We start from the raw sequence: 19,897 nt of genomic DNA, 5'->3' as shown, positions 1-19,897 counted from the left end.
CCCCTATTTTACCATTGAGATACTATGATACAACACGCTTGGAAATTTAGGGAAGTCAATGCCTGGTACCTGCAATCTGCATAAAATTTGAGCATGTACATATACATATAATCTAAACTAAACAAACAATGGTGGGGAGTGATGCATTACGTAGATCTCGACTAGTAGGTAACTATGACTCCCTCCCTCAACCACATCAGAAATGTAAAACATAAAGTAAAACATACAAGTACACCATACACATGCAAGTATGGGGTAAGTAACCATAGAAAATTGCATATAAATCATCCATCTAACTATTACCATGAAATAACTGAAATCACAAAATGAAATAACGTGTATCATCATCATGAATACATGAAATAAATTAGTATCAAGTAGCTCATCAAATATATAAACTGAGTATGAAATAACATCCAATCAAATTTGGTAACCAAGTACCGCTAATCATAAAACATAATCATAAAACTAGCCTAAAAGAATTTGACAATATATCATAAAAAAGTGAACTAGGGGTAGGCATTACATCCACCCCCTAGACTTAGGCTTACTCCTAGAAGCCTACAAGAAAGGTAAAAAGTCTAGCAATCACTGTGTAGGTCCCATTGGACCCTTTCCCCCCATAGGAGGATAAGACTCCATTGAAAACACCCTCTGAGATCTATCCATATCTCCAACTGTGGATTCTGAAACTATAGGTCTTTGATTTGAGAACTATGGTTTCCATTGAGGACAATGGGATGATTTATGCCTACGTTGTTTGCATGAAAAACATTCTCCATCAAAACTCCTCTACACTCTAGGTGCGCGGGACTGCTAAAAACTACTCCCACTAGCAAAAGAATGAGTAGTCTAAGTTGGCTAGTCATACTAGTTGCACCTATTGCACTGAGAGTACTGATAATCCCTGGAGTGTGAACCACTGCCACCACTCCATGCTAGAGGATAATATCCTCCCTGTTGCTATTGCTAATTGCCTCCAGAAGAAGGAGGCTTCCTACTACATCTCGTTCCCTGATTACCTTTGGACCCTGATGTTGCAGGTGCTCCCACAAACCACCATGTCCCAAGGTGACATTTTTCTCTACAAGGACAGCCTGATATATTGCATCCTTGAGGGTTTTAGGCTAGAAAACCTTTATACCCCCAATGAAATGGTTGTTCAGACCCCGAATGAAGTGTTGAACCATCAGCACGATGAACTGTCACAGGTTCCTATATAAGGCATGAACTCATAGAATTTATGCTCATACTCTACCATGGTCATAGTATACTACCTCAAACTATAGGACTTATCTACCCTCTGCTAGTGCCATTCCTCTGGTAGGAAGCATTCATGGAAGTTCTCAAGGAATAACTCCCATGTAACAGTGTTCATGTTCACCCAGTTTCTTTCCCAAAAGTCATAATTGACATCTAGGTCAAGGAAAACCTGATATCAATCTATCTCAACGTTACAAGGACACAAATACCATCTAAACCTAGAGGCAACAAAGACATGCAGGAAATATACTATGTAGGTGGGCAATTATCATCGCATAAGTCAACTCTAAGGTTACCTTGTCAGCCTCTCTAGACTTTGACCCCCTAGTGAATCTATGCAACATTAGTATCCTTTCATATAGACAAGGTATACTAACAAGGCAAGGTCACAACCAAGTGTCGTCTCTACTCCCATCCTAGCCTGTACTAGCACTCAAGGCATGAGCGAGGAAAATCCACTAATTGTTTTTAATTCATTTAAAACTCATTTAATGAAATGTTATCACTTATTAAAATAACCTACAATGGGTTACCCAGGGAACCTCTTTAGGGCTCCGACCTTCATTGTAAGCCACTTCCCAACAAACATAAAGATAGCCTACCCTAAGCTCATGCAAATTGTCTCATAAGATCACAATACCCACATCAATTCTTATACAAGCAACTGGAAAACACCAAAAGATAACTGATTGAAAATCATAGATTTCACCAATAAAATCACCATATAACTACTGATCCATAACTCAAAGATCACATCACAAAACCATGACATCATAAATCAATAACTCCCAGGCCTTTGGCAAACATCCAAAACTAGTCAACACACTAAGTCAACCTCAAACCCAATACAAAGTAAAACGTACATCACAACAAGTGTAGTTTCATAATTTGTTTGGTTTTGAAAATATATGATTTTGATTAAAAAATAGAGTTCCAATTTTTATTTTCAAGTGTCAGATTTGCTAAGGTTTTCGAGCCCACAACAATCTCAAAATACTCAACAAATTCCTTAAAATCATTTAAATATAAAACCCATCTTTTTAATATTTAAATGAACTATTAAAAAAAATCCAAACTTTACAAAAATAAATTCTTCTAATTAAAATTGATTTATATTGCATAATTACTCGAACTATATAATTTAATTATCTTAATAAATATTATTAATTTTAGTAATTATAAATTATTAATAAATAAATTAGTAATATAAATAATAATATTAATTATTAAATTAGGCAAGAGCCTACAACACAATGGTAACTTGTGAGCCTCTCATGTGGGAGGTCTTGGGTTCGAATTCACTTAATAGATTAAAATAATTGATTATAATAAATAATAATAATGAATCTAAGCTTTGGTTGTTTACCGATCAAAAAAAATTTTAAAATTAATTATTAAATTAAAAAATATACTAAAAAATTATGAAATAAACAATTTAATAAATTAAAAAAATTGAAACACAAATCTTTTTAAGCGTTTAAGGCTCGCCGACCGGCATTTTACTGCCACGGCAGTGCCGCTGCTGCAACAATAAACAATGTACTACCTTACGACAATACCTATTGCTATGACAACAGGAGGTAGCTGTGCAACTTGCTATGAGCAGTCGTGGGTGGGTGGGGAGTTGGTGGCCTCACCCCCCTTCAAATCCCCCTTTTTTTAAATACTTTTTTTATATTGTTTTTTTTAGTAAAAATAATCAATACAAAGCCCAAAACATAACTCGCCATTTTTATATGATAGTATAATTATCACAATAATTTTTAATTACTGTGATAATTATATTATTATATTTTTAAATAAATTTCCATAATAGATATGATAGGAAAAATACAAACAATTGATCAAATTTCATATATAAAATTTTGATTTCTTTTCCAAACCCTACCCAAATTCTAATTTTCTAAATTCATCCCCATTTCCAAAATGAAAATACTCAGGCGAGGGTTTCAGATTGCTTTAATTCACAGACAATTCAATTATGTGAAATTAATCTTTGTCAAACAAGGGTTTCAACCCAAATTAAATTCTAAAAACAGATCCATTCAAACATTGAGAAGACAGAGAGATTTCAAAGAGGAAATTACTACGCAAAACTCAACAAGATCCTACCTTGATTTGATGCTAACCGATTGGATGCTCAAAGCTTGCAAGAAAATTTTTGTCCTTTTGAAAACCCTCTTTCTCAAAAATTGACTCCTTTAAACTTGTGTGTGGAGAAATGAGCTCCAATTTCTTAACAAAGAGTCTTCTCCCTTTAGGGTTTCAATTTGCAATCACGGTAAACCTTTTTCTTTATTGTTTTATTTTATTTTAATTTCATGTGCAAAGTTTTTCCATTTTAATTAAAATAAATTTTATTAAATTCATTCTTTCTCTCTTTTGTTAAATCACAAGACATCTTTAATAAAACATTTATTAATTTAACTAATAATAATATTTAGAGTTTCTAAAAAAAAATGTTCTGCTCTACGAATATGTCAATAGCAAAAATTCCAATCCTTCATTCAGGCCCGAATCGAGGACAGAGGGACAGAAGGAGACACCCTAGGAACTCTCACGTGATCGAAATAACCAGGCAAGGATGCTCTCCAGCGAACCAAAGTAAGACTCATTACAGAAAATTTGGAACTATAGATGCAAGGTTCGAGGTCCCTACGGCCAACAGATTTAGGGCACTGGACAAATCTACAGCGGTAGCAATTAACTTGAGTCAGGAAGAAGGGCTTCCAGTAGCCAAAACCAATACGAACGCCCCCTCTGAGTGCAAAGATCAACATGGAAGTCGCCCACAATTGCCTATTTTTACAATAGATAAGCTTGATAAACAGATCAGTATTTTTAATAAGACGAAGTATTTTTATCCAAACCCATCCGTATCCAAAATTGTACAAAGGAACATTGTATCTTATTCTGGCTTTTCATTTGACGAAGTTGATATGAAACCAGCTTCCCCTTCATCTTATATACCTCCTCACAAACGGCATACCTAGAATCCCCAATCATCCATCCGCAAGTACTCTCCCGAAACGCTGCGATCAAACCCCCTTGATAAACCTATTCACATCACCATCGAAGATATCAATAATTCTTGGTCCGAATGTAAATCGAAAGGGATCTTTGCAATTTGGACTGGTCCTCCCAAAGATATCCATCCCCTAATGGATTGGTTATCGGGTAACTGCCAGGAATAGGTATGTATTTTCCACCACGATGAAAACACTTTGTTTTTAAAATGTGAAGAAGAATCGATTAAAAAAGAATTTATTGTTGTCTCTGAATGTTTCTTTAAAGGTTTCTGTGTAAAATTTGTAGAATGGCTTCCAAATTTCCATATAGATAGGGTGGATTGCATGATTCCATTATGGTTCTCCATGGTATCTCTCCCTCCGGAGCTATGTGATGTTGACATTATTATTGAGATAGGCTCTGTAATAGGTAAAGTTATTGCTATTGACGCTTCTTTTTTTAGTTGCAACAGTGTAAAAATTCTCATTTATATCAATCACCCTTCAGAGTTTCAAAAGAAAATTATTACCAAGAAAGCCTCCTATGTTATAAGCTTTCAAGCTTATAAAGGGAAAATCATTGATATTTTGAAATCTGATAGTAAACATAGTAACAACGCTGAGGTCCTTCCCCTCAACACAGACTTCAGGAACAATTTTCCAAAGCTAAGTTCTAAGATTGTCAACAGAAACAAAAATCAAGAAAAACAAATCAAACATCCAGATTTATAGATCGTTCAAGCTCCTTAGACAGGGCAGAGGAATTCATTGAAAAGTATAATCTCAAATAAGACAGTAAGCTCACCAATAGCCTCAAAAGAGGATTCAACAAAGGATATAAGGGTAATGAAGAAGGGTGCTTCCCCTAAAAACGACAAGAAATTTAAAGAAACAAGAACTCGAAGAAAGAAATACAAGACTAATAAAAGTGGATCTGTCAGTTTAAAGAAACAGTTTTCAAGTGTCAGAAGGAATTGCAACAAAGAAATGGAAGAGCCAACTGGTAAAAAACACAAGGATTATAAGAGAACTATAGCCACAGAAAGAAAAGATTGTCAACAGGAAAAGATCCATGATCCTCAAAAAATAGATGATCTAGAAGATTTCCAAGAAAATCAAGTAGAAGAGATAGAAAACTGCATGCTATTTACTTCATGCAAGGATAGCAGTATTCAAGAACCTCAAAAGGATATAAGCTCACCAAAACCTAATCAACCAAGGATTGTGGATAGCATGCCAGAGAAGCCCAAAGAAAAAAATAAGTTTTGGCAAACTCCAGTAGCTACCTGCAGCTCTCCATTCACTCCTAACAACAGACTTCAAGATCAAGATAAAGACAGTGACAAAGAAGCTGAGTTAACAATCAAAGAATTTCAGGAATTCTTGAACAAGGAAAATTTCTCAGATACATATAATATTGCACTAGATATGTCAGAGGAAGAAGGGGAGAAGATTAATCAGCTCACTGATGAATTAGTCCTAGCTTTTAGCCCTGAAGATTGTGACAATACTACAGTAGAGCAGAAGGAAGAGCTTATTCAACAAATTTTACAGTTAGGGGGTGAGGATTACACTTATGTAGATCTCAGAAGAGATATAATAGATATTCAAATGGAAGACTCGGCAACAGAATTCGTCAGTCACAAGAGTCTAGCTAAACAGATTCTATCAGAAGTCGAACCAAAAGAGCAGGATCAGTCCATAACAAGAAAAAAGGATACAACACAGATAGCGGAAGTAAACTTGGATCAGCTAGGTATCTACATGTTCCAAGAAGGACCTAAATCACCAAATTGTGGCATAATAAAGGGTAAAAGAGGCAGGAAATCTCTTAAATTACTTCAAGAAGCAGAAGGCCTGAGCAAAGAACAGTAGAAGATTGATCAGATTTTCCACAATGGGAAGGGGAAGCACCTTCCTGGTCAGGTATGAAGATTACTACTTGGAATGCTAGGGGTCTCAACGCCCCTAGCAAAAAAAGGTTATTAAAACATAACCTAAAAAGTTTTAACTCGGATATTGTTCTTATTCAAGAATCTAAATTAAAGTCTGTAGAAATAGATAAGTTTAGCAGGATGATTGGAGTCTAGCGGTCTAAGTTTCAAGAATCTTCAGGGGCATCAGGGGGACTAGGAATCCTCTGGGATCCCAGGAAGGTTAGTTTGGGCATCCTTAATAGCTCCAATAATTGGATCAGCGGTAAAGTACAAAGCTTAAAATCAAAACTTAATTTCATTATCATTAATGTGTATGGTCCGGTTAGTAATATTGATAAAAAACTAGTATGGGAAGAAATTGGTGAACTCTTGCATAGTCATAATAACAAATTGTTTTTATTAGGAGGAGACTTTAATACCATCCTTAACCTCAACGAAAAGGTAGGTGGTATTCAGATGCTATCGCAAGCTTCTAAAACATTTAAAGAATGGTGTATCGATCATAACCTATTTGACACTCCTACCAATAATGGCATATATACATGGAACAATAGAAGAAAAGACTTTGCTTACATAGCAGAGAAACTTGATAGATTTTTGCTTAAAGGGGATCTTGATTCCTACAACCTTAATTTCATTCTACTATTCTACCTACTGTAGGATCAGATCATTTTCCGGTTAGATTTGAATTCATAGAGCCCCTTAAACCGATCAGAAACCCATTCAAATGTGAGAAGATGTGGTTCCTAGATCCTAATTTTCTCAATAACATAAAATCTTGGTGGGACCAAGAGAGCTTCACAAGGTTTAAAATGTTCATCTTCGTTAACAAATTAAAAATCCTTAAGGAACATATCCTAAGATGGAATAAATAACAGTTTAACAACATTTTCAAAGTAAAATTGGATATAGAAAACCAACTTAAAGAACTTAACTCGGAAGTGATTAGAAAAGGTATGGATAATAAGAGTTATCTCCTGGAAAAAGAATTGTTAGCCAAACAAGAAAATATTCTAACCAAAGAAGAGATATTCTGGAGACAAAAATCGAGAGAAAGATGGCTGGCAAAAGGTGACCGCAATACTAAATTCTTTCATAACTCAACCATTTACAACAGAGCAAAGAACAGAATCATGAGTGTCAAAAATAAGCAAGGAATTTCAACTGAAAAGCCAGGAGAAATTGTGGACATCTTAGTTAATCACTTCAAAAACTTACTTAATAACCAGAATGGCTCAAACTATAGAGTGCAAACTAGCCTTCTGAAAGTCATTCCTAAAGTTGTTGATCAGCAGGATAACATTGATCTGAACAAACCTATCACCTTAGAAGAAGTCAAGAATGTGGTTTTCAACATGAATCCAGATAAATCTCTGGGTCCTGATGGATTCCAGGCGTTCTTTTTCCAAAAATGTTGGGATATCATAGGTATTGACCTTTGGAAAGCTATCGAAGCTTCCAGAAATGGAGGCTCTCTCCTGGCTAAAATTAACTACTCCTTCATTGCATTGATCCCTAAGAAGTTTGATGCGGATTCCCCAGGAGATTATAGACCAATAGCTTTATGCAATACTGTCTATAAAATATTTTCCAAGATTATAGCAAACCGACTCAAAAAGATCCTCCCTAAGATTATCTCGGAGGAACAAACTGGTTTTATGCCAGGTAGATCCATTCTAGATGGCATCATCACCGTTCAAGAAACGATTCACTCTGCACGAATAAAAAAGAAGCCTGTATGCTTATGAAACTAGATATCCAGAAAGCATATGATATGGTGGACTGGAGGTTCTTATGTAAAACATTAGAGGCATTTGGGTTCTCACATCAGTGGATTAACCTAATTTTTAAATTTATTTCTACTCCTAAAATTTCAGTTCTCATTAACAGAACACCAGAAGGTTTTTTTGACATATTTAGAGGAATTAGACAAGGGGACCCCCTATCCCCTTCACTATTTATTATTATAGCGGAAGCCTTTGGAAGAGCTGTTCAGGATGCATATAACAGTCAGCAGATCTCAGGTATCACAGTCTCCAAAAATTTATCTAATATAACCCATCAACAGTTTGCTGATGATACTATATTGCCCGAGAAAAGCACGACTGCCGAAGCTCGATCACTCAAAAGCATTATTAACCTGTATATGGAAGCCTCAGGTCAGAAAGTCAACGATCACAAAACTGAAATTTTCTTTATAAACACAAAGAAAGAAGTAGAGGAGCAAATTTGCCGGATCATGGGTTATAAGAAAGGAACCTTCCCCTGCAAATATCTTGGTATTGCTTTAGAGAAAGGTGCTAAATCGAATAAAGTGTGGGATGATACCTTAGTAAAACTAGATTCCAAGCTAGACACATGGAAAGATAAATGGCTAACTAAGGCAGGCAAATGCACCAAGATTAGGGCAGTACTGTCAGCCATTCCTACTTACCCGCTTTCTTGTCTCCCTCTTTCTAAGTAGAATCTTAAGAAATTTGAGTCCAAGATGAGGAAATTTCTTTGGAATGATAGGGATGGAGACAATAAGTGGGCTCTCATCAAGTGGGAGCATATTTGTAAACCCAAAGAACTTGGGGGTCTAGGGGTCAAAAACCTTCAATGGCAAAATGAAGCTTTGGGAGCAAAACTTATTTGGCGTCTCTACAAAGAATATAATCGAAAATGGGCTAAGATACTCTATAATAAATATCTCATCCCAGAGGATCTGCTTTCAATTTTTAGAATTGTCTCTCCTCCCAAAGGGTCAGAATGTTGGAACTTTATGTTAAGGTGCCATAGTCTAGTTCATAAATTTCTAACATGGGATGTAGGTTCGGGTGATGAAGCCCTGTTCTAGGAGGACTCCTGGGATGGTAAACCACCTCTCGCTATCCAACTCAATGACTCGACCCTCCAGAATAAATTAAAAACTCTCTGGGGCAATAGAGTTAAAGATTACAAAATTTTGGTCGAATCAGAAGGCTCACCAAAATGGTCTTGGAAATTGATCAAAGGGTTAGGTTTTGAAGATGATATTTCTGAAAGCTTTGATAAGCTATTGGAAGGTAGAAATATCAAACTAACAAACAGAGAGGATAACTTAATTTGGGTTGCTGCCAATGATGGACAATACTCTGTCAGTAATGGTTATAGGGCTATTGTCATAGCAAAAAAACCAGAGTTTGTGGACATCCCATCACAACTATGTTGGGATCCCTCTTGTCTACCTAAAGCCGGATTTTTTCTTTGGCTAGCTATCCAAAAGAGGATCCTAACTATGGATAGACTATACATGCTTAGATTTCAGGGTCCCTCTAGGTGTACCCTTTGCCAATGTAATGCTGAAAATGCTGACCATCTTTTGTTTAAATGTTCCTTCTCTCAAAGTTGCTGGGAATGGATTAGGTGGATGCTAGGTTGGTCTACACCTCTTCTGAATTCCTTGACTAGCTTGCTTTTTGGCTAGCCCACGAATATGGTCAAGGGAGTCTATAGTAAACTTTGGAACATTTCCCCTTCCATCATTATTTGGGAAATCTGGAAGGAGAGGAATCGATGTATTTTCCAAAACTTGGAACTCAATCCGACAGAACTTATTGTCAAAATTGAAGCTAGTATAGTAGAATTGGTCAACTCCCACTTAAGTAATTCAAGACTAGAGGAAGGTTCCTTTTCAGATTGGGACGGCCTCATGAAGAAGCGATGGTCAAAATTGATTAACCCTCCCCTTACCTACATTAAGAAAATTTTAGAGGCTAGGAAAATCTGCAAATGGGAGCCTCCACCGAGTGGATGGGTTAAGCTAAATTTTGATGGAGCTGCGCGTGGTAACCCGGGTATAGCTGGGATTGGATGCATCATTAACAATGAGGCAGGAACTTGGATAGCCAAAAAAGCTATGCCTATCCAACCCACCTCAAATAATATAGCAGAATTGGAGGCTCTTCACCAAGGGATTCAGTTATGCATTAAGCTCAATTTACCCAAAGTTATCATTGAAGGTGACTCTCAAATTATCTTAAACACTATTAGGAAAAGATCAACCCCTAACTGGATCCTAAACTTGCATCTAGAAGATATTCTCCTTGTATTGGATAAGTTGGAAGAATATAGGATTTGTCACATTTATAGGGAAGGTAATCATTTGGCAGATCAGCTAGCTAATTTAGGAGCAGATGGAGTCAATTCCCTGCTCGTTAATAAGGAATACTCAAACGAGAACTAATAGTTGTCTTAACAGTAGGATATATTTTAAGTCTCCATAATTAATTTATGCCAATCAATAGTTCTTAGTTGTCCCCTTCTTTAGTGACCGCACTAAAGAACCTTTTCAGTCATCTCTGCTTTACTAATTTTAATATCTTAGGTAACCTATCTTGGTATCACGAGTATATGAAGTATAGTCTGAATGATATAGGTACCCTTGTCATCATTGTTGTGTAAGCCGTAGCATGTTGGCAGATCACAATCTTGTATTATGATCTCCCCTTAAGCGAAGATTTTGTGTCAAGTACGTTGCATAGGTAAGCTTCGACTTTTTCATTAAAAGGCTTAAGAGAGTGTATAGCTTATGATCTCGTCTACAAGTTTCCCCTCGATTATTTATAGGTAATTTTGTCAGTTATTCCCATCCCCAATTTCTCGGTGTAATCATGGAATCCAACATTCACCTGTTTCATGCCTCTGAGAATCAGACTATGGCCTTTTGTGGGTCGGTAAAACCAGAAAGGTGGAACCGTCTCTTAAACCCGGTGGATGACATGACATGCTTTGCTATTTGCAGAGCTCTGGGAGAGGGAGTGTTCGATTATCAATATACCTGGAGGACCAATGGTGACATTATCGGGTCCTTCATTGGATGTTTGGTAAGAGCTAAAATGGAGGCGAACGACATAGTCAGTCTCTGTCGTAATCTGTTTCTCCCATCATGGAGAAAGGGTCTGGAAAAAGCAGTATTCAGCATAGATGACAAGTTTAGGATCCCCCTCCCCGAAAGATACATGAGTCTTCCTGTAGGGCACCTGGACCTTATCACAGCTCCTTGTCGCCAGTCCCTGTTTATCCGGGAAAACCTTGCCTTGTATAAAGAATGGCCAAAAATGGAGGCAAGCCTGCATTTTCTTCTGCATTGTCGAGGGATCATCATAGAGGAAAATAAAGACTGGTTCCTCAACTACCTTCACCGTTTCAACGCTTATATCAAGCCGGGGGTGTCTTTTGACAATTTGAATGATATGGAATTCGTCACTCCAAATTCAGAGAAATCAAGCAGGATGAAACATGACTACATATTTCCTCTGAATTTCCAAGTCGAGCATCCAAACGACATGGCGGATGTGATTATGGTGTTTTGGAAGGAAGGAAGGGGTTAGGCTAGATAGGTGCTAGCTTCTGGTTAATTAGTATATTTTAGAAATCCTTAATGTTAATTTTGGTAGCAATTTTGTTACTACGCATAATTTAGCCTAGATGCTTGTCCTTCAGAATTAGCCTTTAGTATATAGTCTGTAAATCAACATGGTAATAGTATACATGTTGGTATGTAAGTGATGATCAACAATCTGCTGTAAACTGAAGTGACAACATACAATGAAATATATATAAAGGTTATTAGTACTAAGCATTGTGTATTTCGTGCTCTGCTATGTTCTATACTCTCATCTGAGTTGACTAAAATTCTACTCCTTTCTTCAGAGGAGGCTTGTGTTTAAAGTTTACATGTGTGGTCGCTCTAAGCCCAATTTAATCTGGTTCATTTTGCTATTACTTTTACAGCACCTGTATATGAGAGATCTCTAAGATTAGAATTAAGCATATGAAATTCTCAGACTTTTTAAAATTCACAAGTAACTGATATAGATAAAGTGTTAGCATGCGGAAACTACAAAAAGGATATAATTAATTTGGCGGTGGTTCAAGCTAGAAATGTCTCAGCACAAGTAATTGATAATTACATTGCTTTCATGGATACCCAACAACTCCCAATTTTAGTAAATTTCTAAAGTTAAGCAAATCGGGTGAAATTTCTGTGATTGGTAATCTATGTAATCCAGGTTTAATTGGGATAAGACACCTTTACCCTAATTAAGACTAATGAAATAAAAGCGGATGGATTTAGCACGGTTGTTTCATCTGATAATCTCGTTTCTCCATCTTTATGAATACTGATTCCATTAGTTACTTCTAGATGATATCATCAAAGAGGTTCTTTGTCTCTATTCTGATTAAATTATGATTTGCAATTATGGGATAAGTTATGTCTAAAAAGTGGAATCTCAGCTCAGGCCTCCTTTCCCCCTCTTCACGTTGCTTAATCATAAGGAGGACATCCTATTATATAAATGGCGTTATTTTATTTTTAGATTACAGTATTATGGTCATTTTGTATGTTGCTAAGATAATACCTAACTAATAGTATAGAGTGCTGCACTTCTGGATCCTTTTTTTCTTGAGTTTCTTTATTAGTTAGCTAGTGTTTTATACTTGTTATTTAGCTAATTCGGTTGCTAGGTGTTTAGCCCTCTTCTAATACGTTACTAACCTTAGCTTGAAGTGTACAATATTTTTGATAGTTGAATGCAGGCAGGAAATATGGGAGATTGTAAACCTTTTATGATTCGCCATCCTAGCATCATTGGACAGAGACAAAGGAATTCTGTAAAGTGTAAATTACCAAGGATATAACCCAGGTATAAATGTAACAGTAGGTAATCTATTTCACTGGGGTATGCCCCTTTAAAGTTGTAATAATATAGGACAAATTGTCCCGGGCAAGACTGGAGGTTTTCTTTTCCGTTCTTTCCTACCAGTGCCCGTTTGAATGGAGTTATGCTGGTGTAATGCCTTTATTTTATAATATAGATCAAGGCTTTGGCCGTTTACCGATAAAAAAAAAAAAAAAAATTTAGAGTTTATTATATAAAATGAGACTCCCAAATAAATTATTATTAAATTAAATGAATATAATTAGGCCAAAATTGGAACTTTAATTAGATCTTTTAAATTTAATTAATTAATTTAATTAATTTCTCAATTAATTAAATATAATTAAATATTGAGTTTTCTTTATAAATTTTTCGTTGAATTAAATCATTTAATAAACTTTTATTTGATTTAAGTATAACTAAAAAGTACAACAGACTCACAAATCTAAATAAGAAAACCCATAATAAAGGATAAAGTACAAAATCATGAATTCACGTCACTTGATGAATTCAAAAGGGTAAATAACTCATATACTTGTTCTACTTTGTAGGACAATAGGCTTAGGGTTAGGATTTGGACTCAAGAATTATCTCCCCTCTTTTACCATTGAGATACTGCGATAGGACACGATCATCCTGGCAATTCAGGGAAGTCGATGCTCGGTGCCTACAATCTAAATAAAACTCAAGCATGCACATATACATATATTCTAAACTAAACATGCAATGGCAAGGAGTGGTGCATTGTGTAGATCCCGACTAGTAGGTGACTACGACTCCCTCCCTCAACCACATTAGAAACATCAAACATAAAGTAAAACATACAAGTACACCATACACATGCAAGTATGGGGTAAGTAACCATAGAAAACTGCATATAAATCATCCATCTAACTATCATCATGAAATAACTGAAATCACAAAATGAACATACATGTATCATCATTGAAAGAGTAACCACGAATACATGAAATAACTGAGTATCAAGTAGCTCATCAAATATATAAACTGAGTACAAAATAACATCCAATCAAATCTGGTAACCAAGTATCACTAATCATAAAATATAACCATAAAACTGTCCTTAAAGAATTCGGCAATATATCATAAAAAGTGAACTAGGGGTGGGCATTATAGATTCCCCCACTTACTACAACCAACATTTCTCTTTAAAAGTTTGCAAATGATAGTAGCCACCACTTCAACTAGACACTCTTCCTCTCTAAAAATTAGATTGTTATGTTCCTCCCATATCGCTCAACAGATGTGGGGAGGGATCATTTTCCATAGTAATTTGATTAGAGGGTGGTTGAAGGGGCACTCCTTGTTGAGGATGAACTATTGTAAGTAATTAAAAAAAACTCGCTCCACATTAAACTTTTGGAGGACCATAGACCGAATCTATCTAGCAAAGGGGCAAAGAAGAAAAATATGAAGAATATCTTCCTCCTTGGCCTTGCAAAGATAACACCTGTTAGATATCTAAAATCCCCTTCTTAGATTGTCAATAGTCAGAATCTTTCCATGAATAACGGTCCACCAAAAGAAATTGATTTTAGGAATCAATTGGTTATTCCAAAATTCCACCTAAGTTGGGGTATTATGTCGTTTTTGAAAAAGAAGGAGGTATGTTGATATAATAGTAAATTTCCTAGATGCAATTCTATCTGAAGCAATTTTGTCCTCCTCCAAAAACTACATGTTAGTCTCAAGGATGTCAAGAAGTTCCCCAACTAGTGCTTCAAGGTTACATGGTATCCTACCTTTTGATATCTTCTTTCCCCTTCTATCCCCAGTGATATAATCACTAACTTTCTCCCCATAGTTTATTGTAGTGAATCCTCGAGTTGACCAAATTTACTCATTATTAATGGTTTATCTCCAAGTCGATTATCTTCTTGGAATCTCACTCTTTCCCTCTCCCAACCAACTCTCTTGGAAGAGATTTTTTATTTTTAAACAAATTATTCCCGATTTTAGAACCTGAGGGCCAATCATTTTCTACCAGGCAATACATGTAGGGGTGTTATTAAGATATTTTGCCTTCATAATATTACCCATCCAATTTGATTCATAGCCAAACACCAACCAATTTTAGTTACTAGGGCTCTATTTTGATTGTTATTGACACTAATCTTTAATCTTATTGTACTTGCCTACGCAATACCATTTCATTCACTTGCACAAATTAGTCAATTAATTGCTACTAATAAGATCACTTTTTTTTTTGGTTTTAAAAATTACCACAATTTTTGTGAAGTTCAAATTTCTATTTTTAATTTGTTTTCAATAAAAACACTATTTATTTGAAATTTTATTAGTTAAAACAATTTGTGTTCGATGACCCCTTTTTTCGAGGCTATTCCATTTTCTTTCGCTGTTTTGATGGATATGATATTGAAACATTTTAATTTTTTGTTTTTCAATTATGAGGAGCAATATGCCTATATCTATATTTTCTTAAGAGTAATTTGATATTAATTTCAATTTGATTGTCCTTTACTTTGGTCTTCATTTTTTTGCATTTTTAAAATAAAATGTATTTATGCTCTTAATAATAATAGTTCTTCATTATACTTATGGGACTTAATTTTATGAAAATCATAACTATATGCTTTAATCTTTTCATGATTTTTGTTTGCATATAGTCACATCCTTGTTTTAATTATAGAAAAATCATCTCATTTTTCTCATTCTATATATACTTATTAAACTAGAATTCTTATTATAATTTTTTTATATATATATTGATAATTAGAGATATTTTTTTAAAATTTTGAAGATTTTGATTTTGATTTTGATTCTAATTCTAATTATTACTATTGGTTGTACAAATATTGTGATTAGTATTCTTTCTCTCTCAAATTGTAATTTTCTATAAATAATTGAACCAATAAGATTTTGTAATACTTAGATCTAAAAATTTGATATTAAATATTATAATTTTTTAAATTTCATTTTATTGTATTTTAAAAATTTTAATTATGATTTTATTTTAATAATTATGTTATTTAATAAATTTAGAAATATATTATTTTGACTAATATATAATTATAATTAATAACTAAATTTAAATTTAATTGATAAAAAGTACCAACTACTATATGAAAGTTTTTTTTACTAAACCACATTACTTTTTCTCGTAATTTTAAATCATTATACTTCAATAAAAATTACAAATATACAAATTTATAATAAATCTATAAAAAGATTTCATAATAAAAATACTACAAATTCCAACAAATGATATACTTTTTTCTTCCTTCATTAAAAATATATGTTTAGATTAATTGTATAGAGAACACATCATTATCAAATGGGGTGCAAAGGCAAACGTTAACATTGGAGAGGCAATAAAATGTTTAACGGTAAAAGTATTAGTTTCAAACAATCTGGAAAACGTGTACCAATTTCTATTTTCAATTTAAATTTGCAGGTGGAAATCAGTCCTGAAAACACTGTTTTTCGTTGGCTGGTAAATCGGAATAGGCGGCGACGATTTGGGTGCAGACATCTGTACTTCGGAGAGAACAAATATTGTTTGGTCTGTAATCTCACAGAGGTTTTGGGAGCTTATAAATGAGGTGTAAAAGATATGGGCAATGTGCAAATTCCTCAAGAATCAGAGCTCACTAACCATAATCGTCACAGGGTATCTATAGAACTAAACAGGGGGGAATTGTCTGATACAGTTGAAATACTGAAATCTTCTCTCCAATACCTGCAAGCTCACCAAGCATCATGCCCATCTTCCACACTAAATGTGCCTCTCAAGGACTACCTGATTTGATGCAAAAGGTTAGAATAAACAACATGTCCGCTTCAATACAAGACATTTCCCCTGTCCTCAGTCCTCGTTTCCAAAGCATTTCCAACATTCCCTCTTCTCATTACCAAAGCCTTTCCAACATACCCACTTCTTTACCAAACATTTCCCCTGCATTCGCTCCTTCGTTTCCAAGCATTTCTAACATTCCCTCTTCCCATTACCAAGGCATTTCCAACATACCCAGTTCTTTACCAAACATTTCCCCTGCTTTCGCTCCTCCGTTTCAAAGCATTTCTAACATTCCCTCTTCTCATTACCAACGCATTTCTAACATACCCACTTCTTTACAAAGCATTTCCCCTGCACTCACTCCTCCGTTACAAAGCATTTCCAGTATACCCACCACTTCTTACCTATCTTATAATGCACCCATTTCTCCGGGTCATCGAAGTATTTCAATTCCTAGATCATACCCCTTGCCTATTGGAACAAAGAAGACTTCTTCTTCTTCGCCTTCTTTCCACGGTTCCACTTCAAGTCCCTCAACATCACATTGTCCCCCAAGTCTAAATTTGCCTCCTGCAAACGTTGGAAGTTGGAGCACCCATATGCTCTCTGAGAATCAAGGTGCTGTTTCCGGGTTTGAAATTCTTTTGGCCGAGGCTCAACTAGAGCAACTTAACATTATAGGGGAAATAAGACAGGAGCTTGTGGAGGTCAATTCCACGGCTGCAATGGGGTCTAGGGATCAGGTATGCCAAATTTTGGCATTTCAAATTGTCTATGTGATAATGGCTTTATATTTTCACTTTGCAATGGGCTCCTTTTTAACAATATTCTTGAAAAATTAAGCCAACTATTTATGGTCCAAGAGTTTGTTTGGAATGACAATGTGGATTTTTGTAAGGCATCTGTAACATTTGACCTGGATGTGTAGTATGAGTATGCTGGACGCTGGAGCCTATTTTATCTTTACAAATTTGAATTTACCAAGTGGTTCACGCTTAATCCACACGCGAGTAAATATATTCTAAATCCTTACCCACGATTCACCAAAAAATCCTTGTTCTAATTTAAAGAGCAATGAAGATGACACTTCACAATTCGGCATATGCAGCACTTATTAACGCAGTATGGCTGGAAAATACGTGAAACTGGGCCTAAAACCATGTAAGGTTTTCCAATTAACTTGATCAATAGGCTCTTTTTGACTAGTGGGCTACACTACTCCACATTATTGTAGATTTGAATCTTAGTCATTTTGGTTTTAAATACCTTCATATTCTCCTCAACCTACTAAAATAAATTTAATAGAATTAAGACTTTGGGAGTTTTGTCTTGCATGTAGATTTTTGCTGCTGTCATTTTGGGTGATATAACCACACCAGATCTTAAGAGAGCTTATCTGTATTGTCCGTCAAAATATTCATTATTCTACCTATTCCAAATTCAAATAGATTAAAACTGTTTACCTGCCGTGTTGAAACTAGAGCCCATAAATCGATGAAGATAACCATCAATAAGAAAGAGACAAAACTGAAATAAAGAACACCAGAAATATCTTGGGAAAACCCTTAGAGAATGTAGGAAAAACCCAGCCACACAACAAAAATATATCTTTATTGATAATGAAATGTTCAAGTGTACAATATCCTTTGCTTGATACGAATATATAACAATAGGAGAGACTCTTCACATTATAACCGAAGATCTCTTGAGATTCTCATAACTCCTATAATTAATTACAACTCTTCGAATATTCATGCCTCAATGCATGTGAATGACACATGTCATTTACATTTAATATTACAAATTAAACTTAAGTGTCCTTTTTAGCTGAAGATGATAATAACGGTAATAACGTCCAGATTTCGAGAGATAAAGATCTCTATCGCAGCTACAAGCTTTAACATGCTGAAGTTTCCATTCAGTGTTAAATCTATTCTTTTGTGAAAGGGTAGCCAATAAAACTCTATTTGCTTTAGAATAGTAAGATTCACCAACTATTCTATACCTGTAAAATATTTTCACCCCTTAAGTTTTTCACTGTTTCTAGTGGCTCAGGTTTTTCTGGATTTAGCTTATGGGTTTTGTCTGCTTGTGTGGACTTGTATTTCTGTATTTTCAAGATACATTCATCCTTTTTAATAAATTCTGTACTCGTGGGCAGTCAGCAGTTTATGATTTTCTATGATAACCAAGTCGGTTGCCTTAGTTGCGCTTCCAACAAATTTTGTTTTTTTTCAGGCAAATAGGGAAAAGCTACACCTGTAGCACACAATCAAACATGGAAAACCTTTTGACTAGAAAGCAAATAGCAGAATCTGTCCATGAATGGGAGCTGGAATTGTCTGGTAGTGGTTTGCTCAATTGCCCAAGCACATAATCAGCAAGGGAGCAAATACAGTGGGGTTTGAGCGTAGTTCGGTATCATGGCAACCCCTCCCGCCTTATCACTAGACACTGCTGTGCTTTAATTTCCAATAGTTATTGTTATTAAAATTTCCCTGCATATAATTTTTTCTGTTGTCAGTTGCTATTCAAAAAGTAATAATGTCATGATATACACATTTGTTCTAATGAATGGTTCATAAGACACAACATTTGCAGAAGGTTTTGCTAATGGGGTTGCAAGCAAAGTGGATTCAACCATGGAGTGGAATCCGCAGTTACGCATGCTCGAGCTGGAGTAGTACTGGGATGGGTGACCTCTCGAGAAGTCCTGATACTTCAATTCTGTGGGTATAATCTAGATGCAATGAGTGCTAAGTGCTCCATTCATTGTCATGAGAGATGGGTTCTTGTGAATCACTTACTCATGAAATATGGGTCAATGAGTTTGACTCGAAAAATTGCATAGTTGAATTCTGATAGCAATATCACAATGTTACTTGCTGTGAAAATATCTCTTACTTATCAATTACTGAGCTTAAGGGGCTTCCAATGAATGTTTCATAAGGAACAACACTCAAAGGTTTTGCTAATGGGGTTGAAAGCAAATTGGGTTTAACCATGGAGGGGACTCCATTGTTAAGTGCGCTTTAGTTGGAGTAGTACTAGGATGGGTGACCTCGTGATAAATCCAGAGGCTTCACCTTTGTGAGTATCACCTAGATGCAATGAGTGCTAAGTTTTCTATTCGTTGTCATGAGAGATAGGTTCTTGTGAGCCACTACTCATGAAACATGAGTCAACGAGTTTGACTCAAAAAACTAAACTATTGAATCCTGATAG

The 19,897-nt window shown here is 35.3% G+C and overlaps 1 protein-coding gene across 1 annotated transcript in view; it reads left to right on the top strand.

Annotated features, from left to right (window-relative positions):
• Nucleotides 1-16,299: 16,299 nt before the first annotated feature.
• The window catches only part of LOC149571842 (uncharacterized), an 81,972-nt gene continuing 78,374 nt past the window's right edge, over nt 16,300-19,897 (top strand). Inside the window, exon 1 of the mRNA XM_089813255.1 lies at nt 16,300-17,415. Coding sequence (XP_089669381.1) covers nt 16,636-17,415 — 780 coding nt within the window. The 5' untranslated portion in view covers nt 16,300-16,635. The remainder of the gene's footprint in view (nt 17,416-19,897) is intronic.

Source organism: Cupressus sempervirens, chromosome 2, assembly GCF_028749045.1.
Source record: "Cupressus sempervirens isolate cs-2001-9-10 chromosome 2, ASM2874904v1, whole genome shotgun sequence".
Taxonomy (NCBI): domain Eukaryota; kingdom Viridiplantae; phylum Streptophyta; class Pinopsida; order Cupressales; family Cupressaceae; genus Cupressus; species Cupressus sempervirens.
The sequence above is the reverse complement of the archived record's forward strand: the minus strand, read 5'-3'. Positions and strand labels throughout refer to the sequence as shown.